This window comes from Rhinopithecus bieti, unplaced genomic scaffold (assembly GCF_001698545.2).
Source record: "Rhinopithecus bieti isolate Rb0 unplaced genomic scaffold, ASM169854v2 scaffold_1618, whole genome shotgun sequence".
NCBI lineage: Eukaryota > Metazoa > Chordata > Mammalia > Primates > Cercopithecidae > Rhinopithecus > Rhinopithecus bieti.
The window spans coordinates 6614169-6640079 of NW_016803937.1; the positions used below are offsets into that span (position 1 = coordinate 6614169).

A 25911-nucleotide genomic window follows, 5' to 3' on the forward strand; every position below is an offset into this window, starting at 1 on the left:
AAAAGATAACCACAGAGGTTGCAGGTTTTTGTCCTGTAGGACATGAGATGGTTTAGCTGTGTCCCCACCCATATCTCATCTTGAATTGTAACTCCCACCATTCACATGTCATGGGAGGAACCGGTGGCAGGCCATGGGAATTATGGGGGTGGGTCTTCCCTGCACTATTCTCATGATAGTGAATGAGTCCAATGAGAGCTGATGGTTTTAAAAAGAGGAGTTCCCCTGCACACGTTCTCTTTTTGCCACCATCCACATAAGATGTAACTTGCTCCTCCATGCCTTTCACCTTCCACCATGATCGTGAGGCCTCCCCAGCCATGCGGAACTGTTAGGTCCAATAAACCTTTCTTTTGTAAATTGCCCAGTCTCGGGTCTGTCTTTATTAGCAGTGTGAAAACAGACTAATACAGGACATTAACCAGCTTTGTATGTAACCTAGCAAACTGATTCTAATACTCCTTTACTATTAAATTGCATGCAAATAGCAATCATAGTTAATATTTTACTGGTCCCCTTTTGAATTGTTGAGATAGATAAAATCTTTGATGCGTTCACTTTAGATATGAATGTGAGTCATGTTTTAAACTTTTGAAAACTATATTTGACATTTTCTTTTTTTAAACAAAAGTATGTTAGTCTGTGACACATTAAAAAAAACAAAATGAAACAAATATCATCATTCACTGTAAAAGCTTGAAAAGCACTGTCCTAATTCTATGAGTTCCCATTGCTTACGCCCGTGGAACTTCTCTAGTTTCTGTCCTTTCTGAGACCTTGTCATTCAGGTCTTTGGATGAACCTGTGACTATGCAACTTCCTTCTATTTTAATTAAGTATCTTTCTTTAAAATCTTGACTTAGTCAAGATTTATCAGAATCCTAACTAAGTCATCATATTGCAATTATAGCCAACAAAACGCTTTTCAACAGATAACAATCCAACCTCTGCTTTGGTACAGAAGGGTATATACCTAACACTAAAATGTCCTGATCAAAACTGCACGTGATGAAAACAAAGTTTGAGAGCATCCAAAAGCAAAGCAGGCAACTTTCGTCATGAACAAAAACTTTGTGACACTTCCAGCTTTGGCCTCACTCATTCTAGAACTACCTTGGTCATGTCCCCAGAATGAACAAAACCTTGGAAGCATAATCAAAGCTGTCATGTGCAAGACTCCAGGCCTTTCTTTGGGAGCTATAGCTTCTCTCTCCCTCTTGAGTATGGTCAAAAGCCCAGTCCTAGCCCATGGCCTCCATGTGATTACCTGGCCACACATCCCCATGAGGATCCATCTGGCAATCCCAGTTGCCCTCTAAGTTCAGTCCTCCCTATTCTTATTCTCTTTCCCCTCTTCAGTACCTAGAATTTGATGCTGAGTTCCTTCCTTAGCATAATTTATCCCCACTTACTCTCACTCTGTTTTCAATTCAACAGACTTTCTTCCATGGAAAAATGCAGTGCTAACCAAATTCCGGGGAGGTTTTGACTCATATTTTGAACTGTTTTTCAAACAGTACTTATTTCTTTTACGTTATTCAGAATCAATGGTTCCTCATTTGGAATCCCCCCTTCCTCTATGGAATTTAATGTATACATATGAAAATTAAAACCAGTTTTAGCTAAATATAGATCCTCTGGGAGGTCTTCAGAATCAGCTGACAGGCACAGTTAAGAGGAGCCTGGATCGCTGACAACCATTTTGGCTTCAAATGGAAAAGAAATAAGCTGGTACAGCACTTGGCCACTTCTCAGGGGTGGCCTGCCAAGACATCATTTACCAAGGTGTTCACAAGTAGTAGAGGGGTTGAGGGGTAGGCTCAGCCACCACACTCTGCAGCCCCAGAAGTGGCCAGGATGTAAAGAGGCCAACTTAACATCTTCGCACGACTGAGGTCTGCAACTTTTCAAGGGAATGTTCTAAGGACTGCAATCTGCAATTCTGAAATCCAAGAGACTCAGCACACCAAACATGTTTTTATAACTCATTTGGCAGCAAAACCCAACCTGAACTGACATGATGTTATTTGTGGTCCTTATTTATCCTACTGAGGGTAAACATTCATATGTTTTACTACTGAAATGCAAATCTGTTTTATTACAGGATGCTGCCCCAGACCCCGCTGGTAGAATTGTGTAATATACAATGTGAGCATCTTATTATCTTTCTAACTTCCAGAATATATCTGGACCTAAAATTGGGAGAACTAATTTCTCAAATATTTTTCATAGAACATGTTTTTAACGTTTAGCTCAAAGAGACCAAGCATGAGTGAGAAGTGGTGGGGGGTGGGGCAGAGCATGTATCCCTAGAATATAAAAATGCTTAAAAGAGAGTCTCAGAGCAAGTAGGAAGAAAATATGCTCTCTTTCAGGGGAGCCAAGCTATATTGAAAACTTCATGGGTCATCTGTGGTGGGCATCCAGCACTACCCATTCAAACAGCATCATCTCACACAGATTTCCCACCCCAGCTTTATTCTTTTAAAGGATAAAACCAACCAACTTTTTAAAATAAAAATGCATGTAGCAGGCACTGCTCTCACCCCTTTGCATGTGCTATCTTGTTTAATCCTTGAAATACTGTCTCCATTTCACAGATGAGAAAAATTAGGAGCTGGAAGTTTGGGTAGCTTAAAAACACCACCCATTATGAGTGACAGAGACAGGCAGCATTATAATCTGGGAGCCCACACGACTGTCTTGTGAAAATATCAGGGACACTCCAGTCTGTTCTAAGAGGCAATGACTAGACCACTTTATTGTGAAAGGAAACTCCAACACCAGCTACAGCATTCCATATGGAAAGATCATGGGGTTTGGAGTCAGAAGATTGTAGCACCACTGACACTTTTAAGTGAGATCTTGGACTCTTTAGTCAACCTTTATACCCCTATCTGTAAAACAGAGTTTATAATCCTATTTACAAGACATTTGGGTTGATTAAATGTATCAAATTATAGCTCTCCTCCTGGATCACAGTATCTCAAACCAAAGAACCCACTCTCATCTTAGAGCTTTGGCACGAGTTACTTGCTCTACCTAAGTGTTTATACCATTGATTTTTACTTCACTGGATTCTTCTCATAGTTCAGGACTTGGATTCTTAGAAAAATCTTCTTTGACTACCCATTCTTCAGCAGCCATGCTGAAATCTCTATCATATGACCTCGCCTTATTTCCTTCATGGTACTTCTCATCATCTTCTCATGTGCCATTTTCCTGTGTTCTCAAGGGTTTATTATATCATATTTGCTTTTTTCTCTCTCCAGTATAATGAAAGCTCCAGAGCAGGAGGCACATTTTTTATCTGATTCCAAGCTTTATCTCTTATACTTAGCACAGGGTCTGGCACAAACTAGGTGACCATTCAGTGTTTCTTCTACAGTTGGCTTAATGAGTGGTAGGGACCCAATATATATCTTTTCCTTCTCTATTCCCCATTTCTATCTCCAGAAGGAGAATGAATTTGGTCAAATGCAAAAGTCCTTGGGGATATTTTGACTGGCAAGCATTTGTACCTCTTGCCCTTTTGCTCTCAGTCAAAAAAAAAAAAAAATTCCATGAAAATTAAGGTGAAAAGAACAAACAGAGGGCACCTCTATTACTAGAATATGTATAGATTTGATCTGTAACAGAATAATAAGAACTTCTGCTTTCTCAGGCTATGTAAAGCCATGCTTAATCTTTCCCAATTTATATTTTGATGCCTTACTTATTAAGCAGCCCAGTTTATGTAGTTCTAATACCTTAAATTAGGAGATGCTCCTGTAACATCCGTATGTTCCTGTATTCTTAATTCCTTAAAGAAAAACAGGAATGAAACAGATTTATACCAGCTCCAGAACCATGTGAGTGAAGACACTCAACAGGTTGAAGAGCGAGGCCATATGGCAGCACTTAGAATTTGATAGTCTTAATTAAGCAATCTGCTCACCAGCATCACCAGCAAGAAACCTGGCGTGATGGCTGTCCTCATCCCCTGTCACCTAAAAAACATTTCCATTTGTGTGTATGCTGGGTTCTAAAAATCCTCAGGCATGGAGCACAGTCTGCAGTCATAGGATGTTAGCACTCAACAGGACCTTAGCAATAGAGCACAATACCCTTAGAATGCACTGTCTGGCTTTTGCCAACCCAGCATCATTTCCTTCCTTCAAGGAATTGCATGTCCATTTCCCCAGGCCTGGCTAACAGAAGTGCAGAATTTTCTTGTATATAATAACTGGCTTAGGGATAAGCACATGACCCAAGTTGGCCCAAGAACGGTTAGCCATGAGATATTTGCTGGAATACTGGGGAAACAAATGCTCTGGCTTTTTTAGCTAGAAGAATAAAAGACTGGAACTGCTGGTGGCCATCTTGGAGGGAAACCCTCCGAGAGTGAAGATTGAGACCAATATTATAGAAAGCAAAGCTGGGGGATGAAGGGTGATATTGAGGATATCGTTAGAGCATCTAGATCCAAGTGTTTCCAAAACCAGCTCACACTGTGAAATTTTCAATCATGTGAGCTGATAATTTTATATGTTTTTGCTGAGGCTAGCTGGAGTTGTGTTACCGTTGATTACAATCAAAATAGCCCAACTCATATGCTCTCATTATACCAATGAGGAAACAGAGGTCCAGGGAGGAAAACTGTCATGCAAGTCAATGTTAGAGCTGGGAATAGACTTCAGTGATTCTGCTTCTCTTTTGGAAAACCTCTTTTAGACGTCTGCTAGTGTCAACACTTGGGTCTCCCTGGGGCTCTCCTTTCACTTATTTCATGTTCAAGTGCTCCCCAATTACACTCCCATCTCCCCTGTTCATCTCTCCTCTGATATACATACAAACTGTCTCCATCTCAGGACTTCTGAAATGGCTCCATGGTAGCCTGGGCCATGCCCACTCATCCTTTTCACCTTCCTCCTACTCTGAACTTCCAAGAAAGCCAGCCACACTGTCTGACCACACGGTGCCCTTTTCGTACATTACCTGTATCAACAATTCAAAACACTGAAAACAGATTTTAAAGTCTTTGATCAATACCAGCCAGCCCATGTCCTGTCTGTCACCTCTTAGCACTGTCTTCTGCTTCCTTGATAGTGAATAGCAGGTATTGTCTACAGTGTTATTGATATGATAGAAACAACACAGCATCAAAAACATCAAGATGGTTTTGTCTTCTATGGAACATCGTTTGACTCCAAGCACAGTCTTAGGAGTAATAGTGACTTCATGAAGGTGAATTTAGATGCCCATGTGGGACAGGCAGAATTAACTAGGAAGCCTACTGTATATCAGAAAGATAAACATTGGAGGGCCATAGCAAGCTTTCAGCTACAATTATCCCTATGCTGTTTCCAACAGCTAATATTTCAGGGGCCATTATAGGTCAGCTACTATTCAAAACCCTTTATATAGATTAATATTTTAAAAAATAATTTAAATCATTATGGGTACATAATAGTTGTATATTTTTACAGGGTAGCTATGATGTTTTGACACAGATATACAATGTGTAATAATCAAATCAGAGTAACCACGTATTCATCACTTCAGACCTTTATCATTTCTTTGTGTTAGGGACATTCCAATTCCATCTTATTGGGTATTTAAAATATACAATAAATTATCAGTTTTTGTTACCCTGTTATGCTACAAAATACTAGATGTTATTCATTCTAGCTGTATTTTTGTACCCATTAACCAACCCCACTTTATCCTCCCTCCCCAGTACCCTTCCAGCCCCTTACAACCATCATTCCATTCTATTTCCATGAGTTCATTTTTTTTCTTAGCTCTCACATATGAGTGAGGAGATTCAATATTTGTCTTTTTATGCCTGACTTATTTCACTCATTATAATGTCTTCCAGTTCCACCCATTTTTTTTTTTTTTGCAAATTACAGGAGTTTGTTCTTTTTTATGGCTACATAGTACTCTATTGTGTATATGTATCACATTTTCTTTATCCATTTGTCTGCCCATAGACACTTAGGTTGCTTCCACATCTTGGCTATTGTGAATTGTGCTGCAATAAACATGGGAGTGCAGATAACTCTTTGATATACTGACTTCCTTTCTTTTAGATATATACCCAGCAGTGGGACTGTAGGGTCATATAGTAGTTCTATTTTCAGTTTTTTGGGGCCCATCCATAATGCTCTGCATAGTGGCTGAACTAATTTACATTCCCACCAACAATGTATGAGGGTTTCCCTTTCTCCACACCCTCATCAGCACTCATTGTTGCCCATCTTTTGGATAAAAGCCATTTTAACTGCAGTGAGAGAATATGTTTACACACATTTTATTTGCATTTCTCTGATGATTAGTGATGTTGGGCATTTTTTTTCACATACCGGTTAGCCATTTGCCTTCCTTTGAGAAATGTCAGTTCATATCTTTTGCCCATTTTTAATGAAATTATTTTTTTCTATTGAGTTGTTTGACTTCCTCATATATTCTGGCTATTAATCCCTCATTAGACAGGTGGTTCTCAAATATTTTCTTCCATTCTGTGGGTTGTCTCTTCATTTTGATTGTTTGCTTTGCTGTGCAGGAACTTTTTAGCTTGGTACGATCCCATTTGCCCATTTTTGTTTTAGTTTCCAGTAGTTTTCAGGTCTTAAGAAATCTTTGCCAAGACCAACGTCTTCGAGTATTTCCCCCAATGTTTTCTTATAGTCATTTCAGAGTTTCAGTTCTTAGATTTAAGTCTTTAATTCATTTTGATTTGCTTTTTGTATATGGCAAGAGATAGGGCTCTATTATCATTCTTCTGCATATGGATATCCAGTTTTCCCAGCAGCACTTATTGAAAAGACTATTCTTTCCTCAAGGCATGTTCTTGGCACCCTTGTCAAACATGAGTTCACTGTAAATGCATAGATTTCTGGGTCTGCTATTTGGTTCTGTTGGTTATGTGTCTGTTTTTATGCCAGTATCACACTGTTTTAGTTACTATAGCTTTGTAGTATAACTGGAAATTGGATAATGTGATACCTCTAATTTTGTTCTTTTTGCTCAAGGTGGCTTCTGCTGCTCTGGGTCTTTTGGGGTTCCATAAAAATTTTAGAATTATTTTTTCTTTTTTTGTAAAGAATTTCATTGGTGTTTTAATAAGGATAAAGTTACAGATCAAACTCCTTGTTCTACCCCTTCCCCACTTCTCACTACTACACTTGTGTTTAAAAGAAAAAAAAAAATTCCCACTGAGTGCAGTGGCTCATGTCTAACCCAGCACTTTGGGAGGTCGAGTCAGGAAGATTGTTTGAGGCCGGGAGTTCAAGACCAGCCTGGCCAACATGGCAAAACTCTGCTCTATTAAAATTATAAAAATTAGCCAGGCGTGGTGGTGCACTCCTGTAGTTCCAGCTACTCAGAAGGCTGAGGCATGAGAATAGCTTGAATCCAGGAGGCAGAGGTTGCAGTGTGTTGAGATTGTGCCACTGCACTCCAGCCTGGGTAACAGGGGGAGACTCCATCTCAAATAATAATAATAATTATTATTATACAATATTACAGTTATCATGCATAGATTAACATTTAGTCTTCAAAATAAACTGTTGAGATTGCTGCCATTATAATATGAATTTTCCAGATGAGAAAACAAAACCATAGGGAGTTTTTCTGTTTTGTTTTTCCCAACTTGCCAAAGTTACTTAGTCAGTAAAGGATCACCCTTAGATTTGAACCCAGGCAGCCGACCTCTGGGGTCTATGCTCTGAAGATGCAACACTGCCCAGAAATTGGCAATTTCTAAAGGTTAAATTCTAAATGTTAATAACAAATTCCTTTTATCAAACACCTCAAATTCACACACTGAGCGGCCAAACAGGACATATCTATGAGGCAAATTTAGCCCAAGGGCTGACAGTGTGATACCTCTGGTCTATTTATTTCTTCCATTCTACTGTTAAGAAAACGTAGGCCAAGGGAACTCCACCTGTGTTCATGTTCCTCATCTAGGAAGGCCTTCTCACTCTGTTAATTCTTGTGTTTCCCATTGTTTAAAGAACAAGTTAGGACCCAAGTCCAACGGAAGGATCTCTAAACATTTTGTTATATCTGTCTTTGATGTGTACATATGTTCATTTCTTATCCTACGTCATTTTATTGTAATATTTCACACTTGTTAGGTAGGTAGGATAATGCATTTATGAGGTTCCTAATCATTATTATTGACTTATTACTAGATTGATACAAATAAGTTGGTAGAAGGGAAGGGAAAACCTGTAAAAGCATTACATTTCTATGGAGCTCTGTTCAAATATAGGAAAAACTCTTAGTAATGTAAATAGGAGTCCACATTCTGACCTGATGTAACGTCAACTTCATAATGATAGAGTGAATTATGCAATACCACAATAATTTTCCTTGGCACATCACAACAGATTAAAACAAATATACTACTTGAAACCACAACCTTGTCCAGCTCTGTCCAAACTGCAGTGCAGGTGACATTATATAACCTCACTAATCAATTAATCAGTCTGCCAACCTGAAAGTAAATACAAGCTTGTATGAAGTATGTAAAGGATGTGTGAAGAATGACCAGAAAATGTAAAGGGAATTGTCATTGTTATTTTTAAAAATCACAAAAAAATGAAAGCAAAACTAAAAGAACCTAGGAAGTTCTCAAGATACAGAATGTAGACAGATAAAAGCCTAAGTCAGCTTGAACTCAGTAAACAGGCATTTCTCCACCTGTGAGGTTGGAAAGTTCATCCATTTATTACTATCCAAATGAAATCTTTTCAGCAGGGTCAAAAGAGCCTTTGTTTTGACATTTAATTCACTGACGATGTATTTCCTCCCTTAGGATGCAAAACACCTCTCACATGCTTTTTCATTAATTGCCTTCATTTTTCAAGTTCCTTGCTTGATTTATAGTCAATTAAAAGCACCCTCAAAAGCCATGACTCATGTGTGTTAAGTACAAATATGATTAATGCGATTCCACACACTCCATGGAGGACCTGGCTGCTAACCAAGGTCAGTGTCATGGTGGCATGACCAAGCAACGTCTTGGTGAAAGAAATTCACAGAGAGGGTGGAAAGCTAGGAGTGAAGGGTCATGGACAATCTGGCCCTGGGTCCATCCAAAATAGAAAAAGCTAATTCTTCCACAACACAGAGAAAGGATGAGCTTGGCTATGAAAAGCAACAAATATGCAGCAGCAGCAGTTCTCTCTATCTCATCCAGGTTGATAAAAGTGATGGGAAAATAAAGTGGCAAACATCCTTGATATATCACCACCAACATCAAAAACACTAAGAGACACTAGGACAGAGAGCTTTGGATAAAAGCCAGGGCCCTTGGCCGGGTGCAGTGGCTCACGCCTGTAATCCTAGCACTTTGGGAGGCCGAGGCGGGAGGATCACAAGGTCAGGAGATTGAGAAACACGGTGGAAACCCGTCCTCTACTAAAATACAAAAAATTAGCCGGCGCCGGTGGCGGGCGCTCTGTAGTCCCAGCTACTAGGGAGGTCTGAGGCAGGAGAATGGTGGTTGAACCCGGAGGCGGAGGCTTGGTAGTGAGCTGAGATTGCGCCACTGCACTCCAGCCTGGTGGACAGGTGGACTCGTCTCAAAAAAAAAAAAAAAAAAAAAAAAAAAAAAAAAAAAAAAAAAAAAAAAAAAAAGCCAGGGCCCTAAAATCCTGGGTTCAAATTTTGACACCACCAATTATAAGCAGTATGATCTCAGGTTCATTGTTTCACCTAGCTTAGCCTTAAATGTCCTCACCCGTAAAATGAGCAGATGAGAGTACCTTTCCCCTAAGAGCTGTTGTGAGGTTCAGGGTGGCCCTCAACACGCTAGGGAGCACATAGTAAATGTCCGTTATCAGGGCCAGGGAGGCCATACTGGTCCACACTCACAGAAGCTTGCATGCCAACATATGTTCCTAATATGGTTAGGCTTTGTGGCCCCACCCAAATCTCACCTTGAATTGTCATCCCCATAATTCCCATAATCCCCACATGTCAAGGGAGAGATCGGGGGAGGTCATTGAATCATGGAGGTGGTTTCCTCCAAGCCATTCTCATGATAGTGAGTTCTCACGAGAACTGATGGTTTTATAAAGGGCTCTTCCCCCTTATCTCGGCACTTCTCCTTCCTGCTTCCTTGTGAAGAAGGTGCCTTGCTTTCTCTTTGCCTTCCACCATGATTGTAAGTTTTCTAAGGCCTCCCCAGCCATGCTAACCTGTGAGTAAATTGAACCTCTTAGTTTTACAAATTACCCAGTCTCAGGCAGTTCTTTATAGCAGTATGAAAACAGACTAATCCGAAACCAGTCTGGCCAGCATGGTTAAACCCTCTCTGTACTAAAACCACAAAAAATTAGCTGGGCATGGTGGTGCATGCCTGTAGTTCCAACTACTCAGGAAGCTGAGGCAGGAGAATCACTTGAACCAAGGAGGCGGAGGTTGCAGTGAGCTGAGATTGTGCCACTGCACTCCAGCCTGGGAAACAAAGTGAGACTCCATCTCAAAAAAAAAAAAAAAAAAAAAAAAAAGGAAAGAAAAGAAAAGAAAAGAAAAAGAAAAGAAAACAGAGTAATATAGTAAATTGGTACCAGTAGAGTGGGGTGCTGCTATAAGGATACCCAAAAATGAGGAAGCAACTTTGGAACTGGGTAACAGGTAGGGTTGGGAACAGTTTGGAGGACTCAGAGGAGGACAGGAAGATGTGGGAAAGTTTGGAACTTCCCAGAGACTTGTAAAATGGCTTTGACCAAAATGCTGATAGTAATATGGACAATGAAGTCCAGGCTGATGTGTTCCCAAATGGAGATGAGGAACTTGTTGGGAACTGGAATAAAGGTGATTCCTGCTGTACTTTAGCAAAGAGACTGGCAGCATCTTGCCCCTGTCCTAGAGATCTGCACAATTTTGAACTTGAGAGAGGTGATTTAGGGTATCTGGCAGAAGAAATTTCTAAGCAGAAAAGTGTTCAAGCATGACATGGGTGCTCTTAAAAGCATTCAGCTTAATGTATTCACAAAGAGATGATTTGAAATTAGAACTTATGTTTAAAAGGGAAACATGCATAAAAGTTTGGAAAATTTGCAGCCTGAAGATGGAAAAGAAAAGAAAAAAACATTTTCTGGGGATAAATTCAAGCCAGCTACAGAAATTTGCAGAAGTAACAAAGAGCCAAATGTTAATCACCAAGTCAATGATGCAGCAGGGGTGATGGGTAAGAGGGAGATGTCTCCAGGGCATGTCAGAGGTCTTCAAGGCAGCCCCTCCCATCACAGGCCCTGAGGCCTAGGAGGAAAAAATGGTCTCATGGGCCAGGTCCAGGGCCTTGCTGCTTTGTGCCATCTCAGGACTTGGTGCCCCGCATTTCAGCCATGGCTAAAAGGGGCCAAAATACAGTTCAGGCTATTGTTTCAGAGGGTGCAAGCCCCAAGCTTTGGTATATTACATGTGGTGTTGGCCCTGCAGGTGCACAGAAGTCAAGAATTGAGATGTGGGAACTTCCGCCTAGATTTCAGAGGCTGTATGGAAACACCTGGATGTCCAGGCAGAAGTTTGTTGCAGGGGCAGAACCCTCATGAAGAATTTCTGCTAAAGCAGTGCAGAAAGGAAATGTGGGGTTGAAATACCCACACAGAGTCCCCACTGGGGCACTGACTAGTGGAGCTGTGAGAGACAGCCACCATCCTCCAGACCCAAGAATGGTAGATCCACTGACGGCTTGCACTGTTCTCCTGGAAAACCTACAGGCACTCAACGCCAGCCTGTGAAAGCAGCTGAGACTGGGGCTGTACCCCACAAAGCCATGGAGACCCCACCTCTTACATCAGTGTTACCTGGATGTGAGACATGGAGTCAAAGAAGATCATTTCAGAGCTTTAAGATGTGTCTGCCCTGCTGGATTTTGGACTTGCATGGGGCCTGTAGACCCTTTGTTTTGGCCAATTTTTCCCATTTGGAGTGAGTGTATTTATCCAATGCCTGTACCTCCATTGTATCCAGGAAGCAGCTAACTTGCTTTTGATTTTACAGGCTTGTAGGTGGAAGGGACTTGCCTTGTCTCAGTTGAGACATTGTACTTGGACTTTTGGGTTAATGGTGGAATGAATTAAGACTTTAGAGAACTGTTAAGAATGTGTGATTAGTTTTGAAATGTGAAAGGGATATGAGATTTGGGAGGAACCAGGGATGGAATAACATGGTCTGGCTCTGTGTCACAACCCAAACCAAATCTTGAATTGTGATCCCCATGATTCCCATAATCCTCACGTTTCAAGGAGAGACCAGCTGGAGGTAACTGAATTATGGTGGCAGTTTTCTCTATGCTGTTCTCATTATCATGAGTGAGTTCTCTTGAGAAGTGGTGGTTTTATAAGGGGCTCTTCCTCTTATCTCAGCACTTCTCTTTCCTGCCACCTTGTGAAGAAGGTGCCTTGCTTCCTCTTCACCTTCTGCCATGATTGTAAGTTTCCTGAGGCCTTCCCTCAGCCATGCTGAATTGTCAATTAAAGAGTCAATTAAACCTCTTTCCTTTATAAATTACCCAATCTCAGGCAGTTCTTTATAGCAGTATGAAAATAGGCTAATACATTTTCTAATATGCATATGCTTGTCACATTATCTAGAAACACTCACTCTCTTTTGTCAACATGGACAGGAGTCCCTTCATGAAAATGTCTCCTAAGAACTACCCCTGCCTCTTCAGAAACATTAGCATATTAAAACTTCAGAAAAGTATCAGAAAAGTCAAGAGCAAAAAGGGTGACGTCAACCTAATCCCTTAGATCCATGGTTTCCACAAAAGTGAACTAAATAAGAATATTTGGTGCATTTTTCACAAAGCAAAATTTACTCAAAGAACCGACTTTTCTTCTGTAACTAGTCTTTACTCCTTTTATGTTTGTTTTTGGTGCCAAGTAACCTTTTAAAAGAAAAGCCTGGCAAAAGTAAATGGCGGTAGTGTTTTTTCCCTCTCTTCATTTTTTTAATTTTAAAAAATTCATACCCAGTCTTAGCAAATTTTTTTAAATACACTCTCATCAATCTAGGATTTAAAAAATACTGGTCCATGCAGTTCAAATCCCTAGAATCATTGCTTTAGTCGCTTCTTCATCTGTTTGTATTTTTAATGGCCAACATGATTTTTCTTCTTAAAGCCAATTTCAGATGGCCATTATAAGAAAAGTGGATCTAGCTGAGGTCTATGCATGAAAGTAATAATAATAATAGTAACAGCAATAATAATAATGACAATAATAATAGCAGTTTCCATTATGTTCTAGGCATGTTTTCCATCAGTAGATGCATTAGCTCTAGAAGCAGGGACTGCCATTATTCTTCTTACAGAGATGAGATAATTCAAACTTGGAGGATTTGAATAACTCACTCATGGTCACAGAGCTAACAGATGACCATGTGCACATTTGAATTCTAGTCGATATGAGTTTAAAACTGTGTGATCTTAACCACAGTATTGTAAACATTTAGAGGAAACAACTGGAGTCCATCTTTACTAGAACCACAAGTAGGTGCGGTCTCTCCCCTAGTGTTTCTAAGACGGCACAAAGTGAGGGGCTTATAGTGTTTCTAAGAAGCTAATTCTGTTCAGTGGGAAGATTTCTCTACTAAGGAAAGCAGGACATAGTCGCAGGTGCACGACCTTGCTTTTCTGCTTAAACTAACTTCATCTTATGTAGGCCCTGGTTACTCTGAGACAGCTGGCTCCTTTGTGGTCCATTTCTGTCTCTATTTATGTCTCTTTCTGATATAGGCAACATCATTTTGTTAGGATCTTTGTAGAGACTGTGATCCTGCACATCAATTCCCATGTGTTCTTCTTGTTTGCCAGACTCCTTTGCAGTTAGGTTGGCGACATGACTAGATGTTATAACAGAATGTGAGCAGAAATGATACATGCGACTTTGGGGCTGAGGTAGTTAAACACATGTAGTGACCTCTTCATAGTCTCTTATTCCCCTGTCTGCCAGCTCAGTGACAAAAGCTAGAAGCTACAAGATGGCAGGACCAAGCTGGAAGTAGCCTCAGCCATCAGGTTCTTGCATGGAGGGCAACTACTGGGAGGAGAGTTACCCAGGAGACCTGCCCGACTGCATCTGCATGATCTGAGTGAGAAATAAACTTTCACTGTGTTAAGTCACTGGGGTTGTTTGACACCATGGCCTAGCCTAGCCTGCTCTGGTTAATGTAAGTTCTTTACTAAACATATGATGCAAGTTGTATTGTAGGTAAACTTAGATGCTGCATTTTTTCTCTGTATCTATATGTCTGTGTTTGCATGTGGGTGGCCTAAGAGGAGTGATCCATAAAGAATTAACAGGGCTAAAAAAAAGTATAGTTCTAATGGTGGCTATGTGGCCAATGAGGGTCTCCTTTCTGGACACCAAAGACTAGACTCATCCCCTACTAATAGAGGCTCAAGGGTATGGTTTCTCCTAATAAACTCAATGACCACACATTTTTATATTTGCTGAAAAAATCTGTCTGAGCTGATGGTAGCAAAGCAGTCTATTCTGTTTTAGAATTTTGTAGATCATAGGATAGTCAGATTTTATCACTTGGTATCTTCCCAAGCTGGGTGGCTGGTCAGTTGCCCAAGACAGCTATTCTTCTAAGACTGGGGATCTTCTGTTCTGTGTGTCAGGATGTAACCAGGGTTGCTGTCCAATTCTGTAGCTCCCAGATCACACAATTGTCATGTTTGGGGAAAAGCAAGAGCTACCATGCTGGGCAATTTGAGGGAGTTGTGTGTGCCAGACCTCTAGAAAACCCCTTCCATAAACTTTTTACAGATTCCTTTCTGAATTCAAAGACCTTAAATGGATGCCTCCTTTCTGAGTTGTTGCCTTCTAAGCTGACTTCTCCTTTCTTTCTGTATTTCTCATTGAAAAATGGGAAGAATCACGTTTTCCCAGATAAACTTTCAAGAAAGAGATAAAGCCAAGAAAGTTTTATGCAAGTTTTCATGAGTTGGGGGCTTTGCATCATTCTCTGAAAGATGCAGTGAAGAGCCCCCCTGGTTATGTTAGAAGAAATAGCCAAATGCTATGTTTTGATCCCAGCAGCTTGTTGAAAAATGGCTTTTTTAAGACGAAAGCAAGTCTAGTTAGTGGAAAGGAGAGTAGAATAAAGAGTGATTCAGATGTGAAGGAAATAAAAGGCTTTAGAACAACTGAGAGAAAGATGTATCAGGGATAACAGTGAATAAAATATTAGGGAAATAAAAGGAGTGGAGGTGACCATTAGTAACAGTTAAAGTAGAAAAAGATAAGTCATTGAAAATTGAGGAGGAAGATGAAAAAGGATAAAAGGAAATATTACTGTCTGAACAAAGATAGCAGGAAGCCATCCACAGAATAAACATTCCCCATAACCTGCTAAAAGCTGAACACAGAATTGGATGAATACAAGTCTAAGGTAGGGGTAGATATACTATGTCTGTCAGGCAAAGAGACAGCACTTTCAGACAACTTTAAAGAAGAGTGAAGAGTGTAGATATCAATTGATTGGTTATGCCGTGTTTACACCCTCTGCAACACAAAAGTTCACAATGATTGGTAACCAAAGCTCTTAAATATTGCAAAGATAAAGGAAAAATGTAAAGTGCAAATGTCATGAGTAGGGCACAAGATGATGCTACTAATCTAGTTTCCTTATTGTGTACAACACTGACCTATATTTAGATGAGACTAAAATATCCCTAACCATTTCCTGGATCTTTGGTATACAATGATTCGGGAAATGGAATCTATGCATTTTAAATTTTCTGGTTCTACTTGGTTCTTTTCATTTTTCATTCAGATTTAGCCTTGTGCCAGTAGAGTCTTCAATTTGATAGCACACATCACTCATTGGTTTCTTGATTAATCTCATTTTTCAGAGACAGAAGGTTTTTGTTTTGCATTATAAGATGTACACGAAATAAACTGAGAGAGAGAGAGAGAGGAGAGTGAGACTGGCTGGAAATATTGGTTGGTTAGGTATAAAAGTTTATTCAATATTTGGGGTTTTTTACCTCTACTTGCAAGTGGAAGAAAGCAAAGCACTGCTACTACTTCTGGAAATCCAGATTTTCCTAAACTATTTTCAATAGGCATTCTCAAGTCTATGACAATTTTCTTCCTTATTTAGGCACAATTAACCTTATCTGCAGGCTCTATACTCATAATATGTTCATTGCTTTGAGATGAACTTGAAAGTACCTAACCATATCTGTTTTGTATTTGTTTTTTTACCCTAGTAATATACATGGACATATGGTTTCACTGAGAGGGGCTACTCAAATTTTGCTTACCCAACAACTCATACACAAGCATAAAAATTTAAGTGTTCTCAATTCTCATGTCACTGACTTTTTTCTGAACGTGTTATCATTGATAATCAACCTAGTCCCATTTAGCATTTACTAGCTTACCCAGAACCAACAACCATAACCCACTTAATTACTTAGGGGATTAAAGCGTGCACACACACACACATACACACACACACACACACAACTGTGATACTGGAATGTACAGTATGGCTTACTTTAAATTAAAAAGATCCCCCATAGGATGATTGTTTCCAGCTTCTCAGCAGCGAATTAAAAGCTGTTTGGTATCGTGAAGATTACAGAAGCAATCACATTTATAGGTCTACTTTGCATACCAACTCTATTAATTTCCATACTCAGGGTGGCTTCGCATTTCCAAGCATGTTAACATAGATGCCATTTGGGATAATCACTTAGAAAAAAAAATAAAAGGAAGATAGAGGAAGAGAGGAGAGGAGAGCCAGAAAAATGGTTCTCACAAATCAAGTTCTGTTTGAAATATATTGATTCTGATAAATACAAAAATGAAAAGACAAATGAGGTTTCCTGATGGCCAGACCCAGGAGTCACACTCAGAGATCAAATTAGCAGGAAATCACATATTGGAATTCACTTATTGTGCCAGCCCTGCACCTTGTCATTACAGACTCTAATTATTGAAACGATTTCATTGGCGTCATTTCATCAGGAGGTGCACAGGCTTCACCTGGGACAGCTCCCTTGATGCTCAACAGCGCGTCTTCATTAATGTGTTCCTTTCGACTCCTCCAGTGTGTCCCAGCGTCACAGAGCAATCCAGTCCAGTGTGCCTTTGTTTTTCTTTCCTTTAAACTTGTTAGCCACATACCATAGGACTGAAGGAACTTCGCTAGTGTCAAAAGCAAACCTGAGATCATAAGAGCCAATGTGGAATCACCTTCCTTGCAAAGACCTTGGAGCATCTGATCAGCTTTTTATTTTATTTTATTTTATTTTATTTTATTTTATTTTATTTTATTTATTTTTGAGACAGAGTTTCTCTCTTGTTGCCCAGGCTGAAATGCAATGGCACAGTCTTGGCTCATACAACCTCTGCCTCCCGGGTTCAAGTGATTCTCCTGCCTGCCTCAGCCTCCTGAGTAGCTAGGATTACAGGCGACCGCCACCATGCATGACTAATTTTGTGTTTTTAGTAGAGAAGGGGTTTCACCATGTTGGGCAGGATAGTCTCAAACTCCTACCTCAGGTGATCCACCTGCCTCAGCCTCCAAAAGTGCTGGGATTCCAGGCATGAGCCACCGTGCCTGGTCTCCATGGCCTACTTTCTATTATGATTGGGATTGCTTTCTTACTGTCTCACAAGTGTGCCATGCTCACTGTCANTTTTATTTTATTTTATTTTATTTTATTTTATTTATTTTATTTTTTTGAGACACAGTCTCACTCTGTCACCCAGGTTGGAGTGCAATGGTGCGATCTTGGCTCATTGCAGCCTCCACTTCCTGGGTTCAAGTGATTCTCCTGCCTCAGCCTCCCAAGTAGCTGGGACTACAGGCATGTGCCACCATGCCCAGCTAAGTTTTGTATTTTTAGTAGAGATGGGGTTTCACCAGGTTGCCCAGACTGGTTTTGAACTCCTGGCCTCAAGCCATCCATCCTCCTTGGCCTCCCAAAGTGGTGAGATTACAGGTGTGAGCCATCACACCTGGCTGCATCTGATCAGTTTAGATCAATTGTTTCCATATTCTTCATTTCCAACTGTTAAGCAAGGTACTCAAGAGCCTACAATTAAATGGTTATTTGTCTACCATCAATTTTAAATTCCATTGTCCTGACACTGTACTTGTTATGCATTTAGCAATGTACCCTAACACTTCTTAAAGATAAAACAATATAATATTGACATTAAAAATAGAAAGAGATCATAACCACAGATATGAGGGATGCATATTGTAAATAAATCAATTGGAATTTGGGAGGATTTGAGTTTAATCCACAGAATAATCAGTAGAGGTTTTGAATCTTTCTAAAGACCATCTTGTTAGCCTTAAGAATAAGAGTTTTTGATTCCTATGTCTAAAAATTCCCAGAAGCCAATGTCATGCTCTCACCATTATTTTGATTTAATGCTATGTATGAGAAACTACAGGTAGAACAGCAATCTGCAAGAAGGCAATGATTTTGCTCTTGAGGGTCTGCCCAGGGGAAATGAATTTCATTTCCTTTGCACAGTGTAGAACTCTCATTGGAGGCTGACAGCCCCCTTTTCTGAGAGCAGTCTGGAAATACCCACTGATGATAAAATACTAAAAAGAGATGCATATCACTCTATTAACCTCTAAGTTGACCAGGCCCTAATTCAAGAATTTCCATCTTGGGTCAAGCAGTGACATATGAAAAATAATCAGAAAACATTTAGTTTAGGAAATACCACATCCTGAGACACAGTCATAAACATTAGTAAATTCAAATAAGAGCAGAGTCTAAAAGCATCTTCGAGTGACATTGCTTACAGTTTAGAATTGACTGGTCCTCAATGAATTCAGTTGGCTGATTGATATGGAACACTTTCTGCTGAAATCCAGGAGTGCAGTCCAAATCTTCTGCAGATGTTAGCAGCAGCACCTGAGAAAACCGAAGCCATCAATATTTTAATAGCGGCTTATGTGTTTGCCCTGCTAACTTCCACCAAATCTGCAACTTTTAGAAATAAGCTGAGGTTTTGATTTCATTTCCCAAATGAAGAGGTACGTTGATACTTTTCCAGTGGCTGCCAACAATTCTTTTTGGCACTGAGATCTGGAGAACACGCAAATGGAACAGCTGCTGCAGTTTCCATTAAGTTGCAGTTAAAGAAATAACTTCGTCAGATTTTTACACCTGCTAAGATTCTCACCATGGTTTCCATGTGTGAAATTTTATTACAGAAACTGTCAATTTTCCATGACACCTAAGCTAAAACCAACTTCATTTTTATACAAGCAAAGAAGCATTGTCACCTATGAAGAGGAGGAAAGAGAAAATGTAATTATTCTGTTGGAATTTACTTCTAAAAGGAAACCCGGGCCTCTTAAGCCTTCACTGTGGCCCAATACGGTGACCATGAGCCACTGGTGGCTACTCAGTACTTCAAAGGTCATAGGTCTGAAATTGACATGTTGTAAGTATAAGATACAAATTGGATTTTGATGCCTAAATAAGGAAAAGAATGTAAAATAGTCAAAATTTTATATTAATCACACGTGGAAATGACAGTATTTTACATATGAAGCTAAATATATGTTATTAAAATTAATGTCATCAGTTTCTTATTCCTTTTGTAAACTTGGCTACTATAAAACTTAAAATTTACAATTGCTTTCAAAGGCACAGTTTTGTCTGTAGATGCTTGAGACACTTCATCCAATGGTCAAAAAATTAGGTTACATGATTTGGAACATAATGTATGGAATGTAAGTGACTCTCTCCTGGACAAGGTGTAACTTAGTGAAATAAGAAAGGGTCTTAAGGTTTAGTACGCAAAGGCTACAACCCCATAAAAACAGGGATTACCTCCCCACCACAACCAACCACCAGTTCTGCTGAGCACCTACCACACATCCGGGGACAGAGAAGAGGCTCCATAACACTTAAATGAAAGCTACCATTTTTGAGCCCTTATTATTTGGTAATTACTGTGTTAAACTCACCATATACATAATCTAATTTAATCTCCACAGCAGGCCTATGAAATGTGTATTGTTATAAGGTATATTTTATAGACGATGAATCCAAAATTCTAGAAAGGTTAATAAGCTTGCCTAAGATCATACAGTTAGAATGGGTGCAGCCAGCATCTGACTCTAGGCTCAAGTGTCCTGAAAGGCACTCTGTCAGAGCCCTACCCATTCCCCTCAGACCTTCTGTGTCAATGTGCAAGACTTTGCATTTTTTTTTTTTCTTCATCTGAGATATGTCTCTAAAGCTTGTGGAAGGGTATTTTATCTGAACATAGTGCCAGAAGAAAGTGTTTGGAAATTAACATCCTGGGAGTGGCCCTTAACCAATAACTGATGGGAAATGGTATGTAAATACCCCAACTCCCTTACCCCTCTGGTGAGACCACTTGGAGATATGCATTTTTGTCTCCCAGTTTCCACCTGGGACTGACCGCCAATGTCCACCAGAGTCTCTGGCTTGATAACTCACATTCATTACCTGCCTTCTCTTCCTTGACTTATTTCCTCATTCCCTATTAGTACTTTTTCTATTTTTTTTTTTAACTTTTAAAACTTCTTTTTTTTTTTTTTTTTGAGACCAAGTCTTGCCATGTTGCCCAGGCTGGAGTTCAATCATGGCTCACTGCAGTCTCAATATCCTGGGCTCAAGTGACCCTCCCACCTCAGCCTCCCAAGTAGCTGAGGCTACAGGCATTAGTCACCATGCCCAGCTAATTTTTCTATTTTTTTGTAGTGAGGAGGTTTCACTATGTTGCTCAGGCTGTTCTCAAACTTCTGAGCTCAAGTGATCTACCTACCTCAGCCTCCCAAAGTGTCAAGATTACAGGCGTGAGCCACTGCACCCAACTAGTATTTTTCTTAAACCAATATCTGCCATCACTCAAATTACTTGCACTCAAATCCTCTACTCTGTGTCTGTTTCTTAGAAAACAAAACTTCAATATCAGACCGCAAAATCCTAACCACTGTACACAGACAGTTGAAGAAAATTCATTATCATCCCCACCAGAGAACTCAAAGCAGTGTCAAAAGGTTGGAAGCTGTGGAACCAGGGCTTCCCTCTAAATATCAGCCCTCTGAAATGCACTGAACCCCAAGAAGGGAGCAACTAAATATCAGCCCTCTGAAATGCACTGAACCCCAAAGAAGGGAGCAACTAAATATCAGCCCTCTGAAATGCACTGAACCCAAAGAAGGGAGCAAGAATCAATCACAAGAGGTTCACCGTGTGGCTGACCTGAACACCATCAGAGAAATCGAAATGGGGGAGTCATCACCCTGACCAACATCATCTCCCTCAAATCAAAGGGAAAAGAATGCTGTGGTCCGGCATCTGGACGGTTCCGCTTGTGAGTCATGGATTCCCTTGTCTTGACAGCAGGCTCTGGTTAGATCACTCTGAAAGCAATCATCATGCTGGCATCCCAAGTGGCACATACACAGAACACAGACCCAGGAGTCAGAAAAATCTGCTGGCAATTTTGCAAGCAGAAAATCTATAACTGGCCAATATTAATTCAGTTAACTAGCAAATGGTCAAGGGTCGTCTCCAAATACCCAGTGCCTACAATTATGTGTTAACCTTCTAATTGGCTAATTCTGCTCTCAGCTCCCAGACCAGGAAACTCGATATCCCTTAGGATATCCCTTAGGAAGTAAGGAAGGGGAAATTTTTCCCAGAATCCTGAGCATAAAAAGCCAGGACTGAGAGAAAACACAGTTAGTGATGAGAACAGTACGCTGCGGGTGAGCTGTGTGTTCTCCATCTTTGTCTGTCTGTGGCTCAGTCTCTGAGATTACTTGGCAGGGCTCATTCAGGATTCCTCTAGAGTTACAAAGAAAACAAAAAATGAACCTTTTCTAGCTGCTGACTCTTAGCGAGTGGGGGAGCAGTAGGAGAACCCCCAAAAGCACAGTTTCATCTTTACAAATTCTTGGGACACTTCACCTACCAGGCAAAATTAAAGTTAAATGATTTGTAACATAAAGGTACACAGTACACTGCTGGGCCAGGGGTGACTTAGTGAGGTGAGAATTAGTCAAATCATTCATTCATTTACTCACTCCTCATGCATTATTCATTCACAAATACCTATTAGACTCCTGGGATTCAGTGAGGACTTTGCCACACATTGTCCAAAGCAATGAGAAAAGAGCTACACAGGATAAGGAGTCAATAATTGTTAAATATAATTATGGTCTCAAAAAGAAAAGAGGTATGAACAAATCATAATTTAAGTGATTCACCAAGATTAAAATTTAACTTGAAAGGAAAATATAGATCTCTTTAGGAGCACGTAGAAGTTGGGGTATTGGTAAGTCTAACCTCATCTAGGGTATCAGGGAAAGCAAAACCACAAAAGAGACATTTCTGCTGGGATCTCAAAGATGATTAAGAATTATCTGGGTAAAGGGATAAGAATGCAGGCTCATCTTTTAAACCAACACACTCTTCGCTTACATGTGAATTATTTTGTGGCTCTTTGAGTTTCATGTAACACATCACTGAAATTACAAAACTGCATTTAAAAATGATTCCTGGCTAATTTAGGACTTCCCCAAAAGCTAAATATCTTACCAGTCAGTAGTTGTAGAATGTTCTAGTTACTGCTATTGCCCTTTGATTTCTTAAGAGAATTCAAAACAGTATCTATGCTTGAACTTGCCACAGATATCCACTCTTCAATTTCATTCACACTAAGTATGGTAATGGGATGTAAAGCAGTAAAGCAGCACCCCTCATTGTTGTAAGAATTAGTATTTGGACATTACTCCCAAACCAGGCAAGCCCTTTCTCCAATATTATCATATGTCACATGTGTAAAGATACTACCTGGACATAGTTTTCCCCAAATCCTCTAAAAGTTTTCTAGAATATATGCTCTGAGCATCATTCCAAATTTATCTTTAATACCATGGCAATCATAGTCTTCCTCTATGACATTTTTGTCCATTTATGCATCAGTGAGTACCTAACAAATGAGAGGTAACCAAGACACCTTTGAAAGTACAGTAATAATCAAATTATGTGATTTACAAAAGATTTCTATTATCTAAAAATCACCATCAGTCTGCTACAAAGATTCATTTTTCAGACAGACTATAAGCACAGGTCTAAGCCACACTGGTTCAGGGTGAATCTTATTTACCAGTGGGCTATCCTTGGGCAAGTAGCCTTCTGTGTCTCAGTTTTCTAAGCCGAAAAGCAGGATTAATGGTATCTTACAAGTTATGAGGATTAAGTGAGTTAATTATTGTAAAGAGCCTTAAGTAGTACCTGGTACATAGTACTTGCTCAATAAATGCTTGCTATTGTTATTTGTATGTATTGTATTTAAATCCATATTCAGGATTCACTGATATTCTCCAGGGTAGACACTGACAATATTACCAACATATTATTACTTTTGCTGTTACTATAAAACTGTTCAGTGAATAGACTGTTCAGACTACGCACAGGGGTATAGCAGGGACCTAAATCAGACAGTAGAAGATCAGGGGGCATTTGCATCTCGGGATCAGCTTCACAATGAGAACATCAGTGCCTGATGTTATTGAGTTGTGTTACCTTTGCAGGTCACCAAGCATCCTTTAAAGTAGTAGCTCAGAGATCTCTCTTTCATGCAAGAGCCACCACCCTAAATTTATGTACAGACAGCAAATTCTTAAATCACACTCTTTATACCTGGTTTTCTTTTTAGCTTCCATTTATTTGCTGCAGTATGGAACTTTCTTTCTTAAAAAGAAAGGGTTTTGTTTATCCTGACAGGTACTGATTCAAGAATATAGCCAACTTTGGAGTTTGCTTCCAGAGAAAGGATTTTTTTCTTTTTCTCTCCCATACTGTGGGTTGCCAACTGGCAGCGTACGGGATGGATGTGGCCAGTAGATATGGTTAGTTTAGCCAGAGAAGCCTGTCATCAAGTTAAATTGTCATGTTATGGAGAGTGCCCCTCTCCAAGCTTTCCTTCTCAGCACCACTCCCTGTTCTTGTTCCTGCTCACTCAATTCAGTTGAACACTTGCCTGGACGTCTAGGCGTTTGAGTTGGCAACATTTGCTTTAGATTTTGCAAATACCTCTTTGAGCTATAAGAACTGTCATTGAGATTAGTCTCTGGTTACTTGTCACAATAGGACCTGGTGCTGCTGCTCCATTACAATTTTAGCCATGGGACTAAGCACTGGCCAACAGAATAAGGGTGGAAGGATTCTCATCTCTTCTAGACATGGCCCTTGAATGTCCTGCATGATATCTTCTCTTCTCCTATCCATGAAAATAGGAAGTAAGGACTCCCAAGGTGGCAGAGTCATCCAATAGAAAGAGCCCAGAATCAGTCACTTCACAGAAGACAGTTACTCAGAAGAACTGCCCCACAAGACACATCCATGCAATCCTGTACAAAGTCACTGAGATTTGCCATTGTTTGTTACAGAAGCTGACTGTACACTAAACATCCATGGAACAAGGGGGGCAAAGTCTTTGATACCACTGACATCACAGATATGTCCCAGAGACCAGTGAGAAGCATCAAGAAGGAAGAAAAACATGACACAACTATCTCCAAAGCAGCCACAAATAAAGAGAGAAACTTCCTGCCACAAATAATTATCTTATCTGGTTGGGAACACTCTCAGGTTCCATCCCCTCTTAAACCAGCTCCAAAAAGGTATTCTCCAAACCAACACCCTAGTGTCTCTGGGATCCTTGTTGTTTTCCTATCTCCAACTCTTTGCTTTCTTGTCATTAGTGTGGGTGGATAGTACTTTATCCCTGCCACAAAACACCTCTGGTTTACTCTTGTTAAAGTCAGTGTACTGAGATCAGTTTGCAGGGTCTTAGATTTGTGGGGAAGAAAGGATACTTGCAGGATGTAAAAATATCACAGCAATGTATTTTGATTGATTCTTTATCCTTCCAAAGAGCACAAGCTCAGAGTCCTGGAAGGTTTTATAAAGGCACACTGCCTACAGCATGGAGCAATGTAGCATTCCAGGACACGTGCATGCACACACATACACACACATACACACACATGTACACACATGTGCATGTACTCACTGTGTGTATAAACTCATGTCATCCATGCTCCTGCTGAGTCTGACCTCCTTAAAATATTCCTGGTGTTTTACAGCCCCAGAAACACAGAACACCGGACACCTTGTTGGTCATTAAGGTCACAGACACTTCCGAGTGATTTTGTAGTTCTTGGGGACGTAAAAGGGGAGACTGCTTTTAGTTTGGTCCATCCTATTGTTGTTTTCTTTTCTTTCCTTTTTTTTTTTTTTTGAGATGGAGTCTCACTCTGTTGCCCAGGCTGGAATGCAGTGGTGTGATCTTGGCTCACTGCAACCTCCGCCTCCTGGGTTCAAGCAATTCTCCTGCCTTAGCCTCCCAAATAGCTGGAATTACAGGTGTCCACCACAAACCCCAGCTAATTTTTTTGTATTTTTAGTAGAGATGGGGTTTCACCATGTTGGCCAGGCTGGTCTCGAACTCCTGACCTCGTGATCCACACCCCCCCCCCCTTGGCCTCCCAAAGTGCTGGGATTACAGGCATGAGTCATGGAGCCCGGCCTTATTGTTGCTTTCATACGAAACTTGAAACTAACATCCTAGACTTTATTTCTAAAAGATGCTACCCAACATACTCTCCTCAAACTATAAATAAGGAAGCTGCACGTACAGGCATCCCTCGGAGATACTACAGGTTCGGTTCCAGACCATAACAATAAAACGAATATTACAATAAAGTGAGTCACATGAACTTTTTGCCTTCCCAGTGCATATAAAAGTTATGTTTACATTATAATGTAGTCTGTTAAGTATGCAATAGCATTATTTCTAAAAACAAAGTACATACCTTAATTTAAAAATACTTTGTTACTAAAAAGTGATAATGATCCTC

General features: G+C 40.1%; 1 protein-coding gene across 1 annotated transcript in view; it reads right to left on the reverse strand.

The window, feature by feature from the left end:
• CDH13 (cadherin 13) overlaps nt 1-25911 on the reverse strand; it is a 1182232-nt gene that overhangs the window by 925415 nt on the left and 230906 nt on the right. Inside the window, exon 2 of the mRNA XM_017860982.1 lies at nt 18799-18910. Within this exon, the coding sequence (XP_017716471.1) occupies nt 18799-18910 (112 nt within the window). The remainder of the gene's footprint in view (nt 1-18798; nt 18911-25911) is intronic.